Source organism: Fonsecaea erecta, assembly GCF_001651985.1.
Source record: "Fonsecaea erecta strain CBS 125763 chromosome Unknown Scaff1, whole genome shotgun sequence".
In the NCBI taxonomy this organism is placed as follows: domain Eukaryota; kingdom Fungi; phylum Ascomycota; class Eurotiomycetes; order Chaetothyriales; family Herpotrichiellaceae; genus Fonsecaea; species Fonsecaea erecta.
In genome coordinates this window covers 2,412,342-2,415,441 of record NW_017387244.1, presented here as the reverse complement: position 1 = coordinate 2,415,441, position 3,100 = coordinate 2,412,342, and the positions used below count along the sequence as shown (strand labels likewise).

Here is a 3,100-nt window from a genome sequence, read left to right as displayed (position 1 = left end):
AAATCCGTCCCGAGCGGTCTAGTTCGCCCCTCCCAGTCTAAAACTCCCCCGATGCCGAACGCCTATTATTCAGTTGAAGAAGTCATAAAACTGTGAACAAAGCAGTCCCGTTAATCTCGGGTCCCACATCCAGAAACAAACTCCCCAGGGGGAATCGATCAGTCGGAGACGTGAACACTGGTGCTCGGAGCGAGGAGTTGAGCCAGTCGAGCCAGTCGAGCCAGTCGGTGCATGTGGCGACCCTGTTCTCTCCGACGGCGCCGAAAGCCATCACCAACCCCACATTGGTTCCTTGGTCCTAATCCCATCCTTTGAACCCCACGGCAAGTTGGCCAGATGTGGCCATGTGAACATGTGAACAGCTGAACCTTTCCGATTCTTTCCAGGTCGCCTTCCGATCTTCGAACCAAAACTTGGGGGAGGCGGACAGGACAAGATCGCTATTCCATGACACACACGGTTGTGATTGGTTTTCTTCTTTTTGATATGCGCATCATCCCGCCTGTTCCGATCACTCCCCTCGATCTTTGGTCGCCGATGCCTCTTCGGCGCACAAATGCGAAGCCGAAGAGCGACTGCCGTAATCTGCCACCGGCTGCGTCGTACCCTTCCCGACCAGCTGCACACCTTCCGATTTTTTTTTTTCAACAAGGTGTCTTCAAAGCAGTCGGCGTAAGTGTAAATGTTTACGACCAGACGTCTTCCTGGTAGACTCCGCTGCTGCGCATACTCTTGACCACTTGTTCAGCCTTCTTCTCGTCAACTCCTCGCTCAGTGGCAATGATCTGACCCAGGACTTCGTTGACTTCTCGTGCCATGTGAGCAGCATCACCACAAACGTAGAAATTAGCCTTCTGTTGCAGGAGTTCATTGACCAATTTCGCATTTTCTTTGAGCAAGTGTTGGACGTAGACCTTCTTCGAAGTCTCGCGAGAGAACGCGTTGAAGACGGTCAATTTGTCGCCCAAAATCTTCTTGTATTCCTGGAACACCCAATTAGCAATCGAGTGCATAAACAAAATGGACAACGGGTGGACTTACCTCCCACTCCTCCTTGTAGAGCCAGTCCTCGGTCGATCGACGGCAACCATAGAAGAGTACTGTGTGACCGACTTCTTCACCTCTCTTCGCTTGCTCTGCACGCTCTTGCACGAAGCCTCGGAAAGGAGCAACACCGGTGCCAGGACCGACCATGATGATGGGTTTACTAGGATTTGATGGCAGTTTGAAGTTGGAGTGACGGACATGAACCGGGACATGGATACCATCGTACTTATTGCGGGGCCCGGTGATGGCGTAGGTCAGACCGTGAGGTGATGGGTCGGGGTCTCCGTTTTGCTTCTGCTTTAAAGCCAGAAGGTAGTTGGTCGTGACACCTTTGACAATGTGGCCGGCACCCGGAACGCGGATTGATTCCACCACAGCGGTGATAGAGATCTTCTGCGGCTGGACCAGTGAAGACGAAGAAATGGAGTAATATCGAGGTTGCAACTTGTTGAGACCCTCCACGAGGCAAGAGAACGGGACGGCAGACCAAGGTCCGGGATGGACAGCGGATACCGCCTGGGCGATATTCAACATTTGCGAGGCAACCTTCTCCTTGAAGTAGTCGGCATCCGAACCCAGTTTGGCCATTTCCTTCTTTGCTTCCTCGTTGGGAGCAAAAGCAGCCAAGGTGGCCAAGAATTGACGGGAAACCGGAGCGCAGATTTCCATGTGGTAGCGAACAGCAGCATCGTAAGTCGTTGGAGTTGGGAAGGGCACCTTGGCTGTGGGATCCATACCCTTCATGCTGATAACCTTGTGTCTCTTCTCTTCCAAGCCAAAGGTCTTGATCAAACGGTCCACTTCCAAGCCTGCGTTCGTGGGCCACACCGCGATATGGTCGCCGGTGGTGTAAGAGATGCCAGAACCAGACACATCGATCTCGCAATGGAGGCAGTTGCGATCCTTGACCGTGAACAATTCCTTGGACTCGACAATCGGGGCAATGAACGGGTTGTGAGCATTGTAGGGGCCCTTCTGGGTGCCTTCAAGGTGGTTCTTGTTGGGCTCTCCCAGATACACGGTGTCACTTTCTGGGGACAGATCATCCCTCTCTTCCACGCTGAATACTGGCTCGTACACGGCTTCACGTTCTTCGAGACCCATTTTCTCCGCAAGAGCAGCCCACATGGGTTCTTTCCATGCCAAAAAGTCTTCTTCCATGGTACCAGCACCGTCGTCTCCTTCGCCGGCAGCACCGATTCTCTCCGCACCCAGTTTGGTCAGGATCTTGTCCAAGTTCCGGACCATGGAGTTGTAGTGCTCGTACGTGTTGTTACCCAGGCCAAACGCAACATATTTGAGGTTACTCAAGGGCTTATCTTCAGAGGCTTCGGAGAAGGAAGGAGGATCTTGGTTCATGAATTCCCAGAATTCGACAGCGTTGTCGGTCGGTTCACCCTCGCCATAGGTGGCCATGACGAAGAATGCAACTTTATCCTCGGGAAATTTGTCCAGGTTTTCATAGTCGAAATCTTCCAGGTCAGCAGTCATTGTGTTCAATCCAAACCGAGCGTGGCCCTCTTTCGCCAGACGGGAGGCATAATCCTCTGCAGTACCAGTCTGCGAGCCGTAGAAGATGACGCAGTTCTTGCCCGACTCCTCCATCTTCTCGAGGATATTGCGAGAACCCTTTTTGGAAGCGCTGCCATTGAGGGCGGATGTAGCGTAGGGGTCCTTGGGGACGCCCCAATAGGTGCCTTTGGTGAAGTAGGCGATGCTGCCGAGAAGTAGCAAGACGAGGACAATAATGTCCAGGGTGTCGACCTGAGCCATGGTGGGAATGTGTATGGGTTGAGGCTCAGTGGACATGAGGTCTGCGAATGGGTTCGAAAAGTGTAAAAAAGAGGTGTTCTAAAGTAGCAGAGCGACGCTGCTTATATACGACCGCAGCCGCTCGGTGGTGAGCAATTGGACAGCGTGGAGATACGGGCTCGATGGGTACTCTGGGCGGCCGCAAAACTGTATGTGGCCTGATGTGGCCAAGATTACGGCGTGCAGATGTGCAGGGTGCGCAGGGTGTGCACCTGGATTGCTGGGTTCCTCGGTGGGGTAG

At 53.2% G+C, this 3,100-nt stretch overlaps 1 protein-coding gene across 1 annotated transcript; it reads right to left on the bottom strand.

Annotated features, from left to right (window-relative positions):
• Nucleotides 1-686: 686 nt before the first annotated feature.
• AYL99_00846 (NADPH-cytochrome P450 reductase) lies at nt 687-2,820 on the bottom strand (the record flags this gene model as incomplete). Its single annotated transcript, XM_018832362.1, has 2 exons — nt 687-983; nt 1,042-2,820. The coding sequence occupies 2 exons, from the start codon at nt 2,818-2,820 to the stop codon at nt 687-689; spliced, it is 2,076 nt and encodes a 691-aa protein (XP_018698241.1).
• Nucleotides 2,821-3,100: the final 280 nt, after the last annotated feature.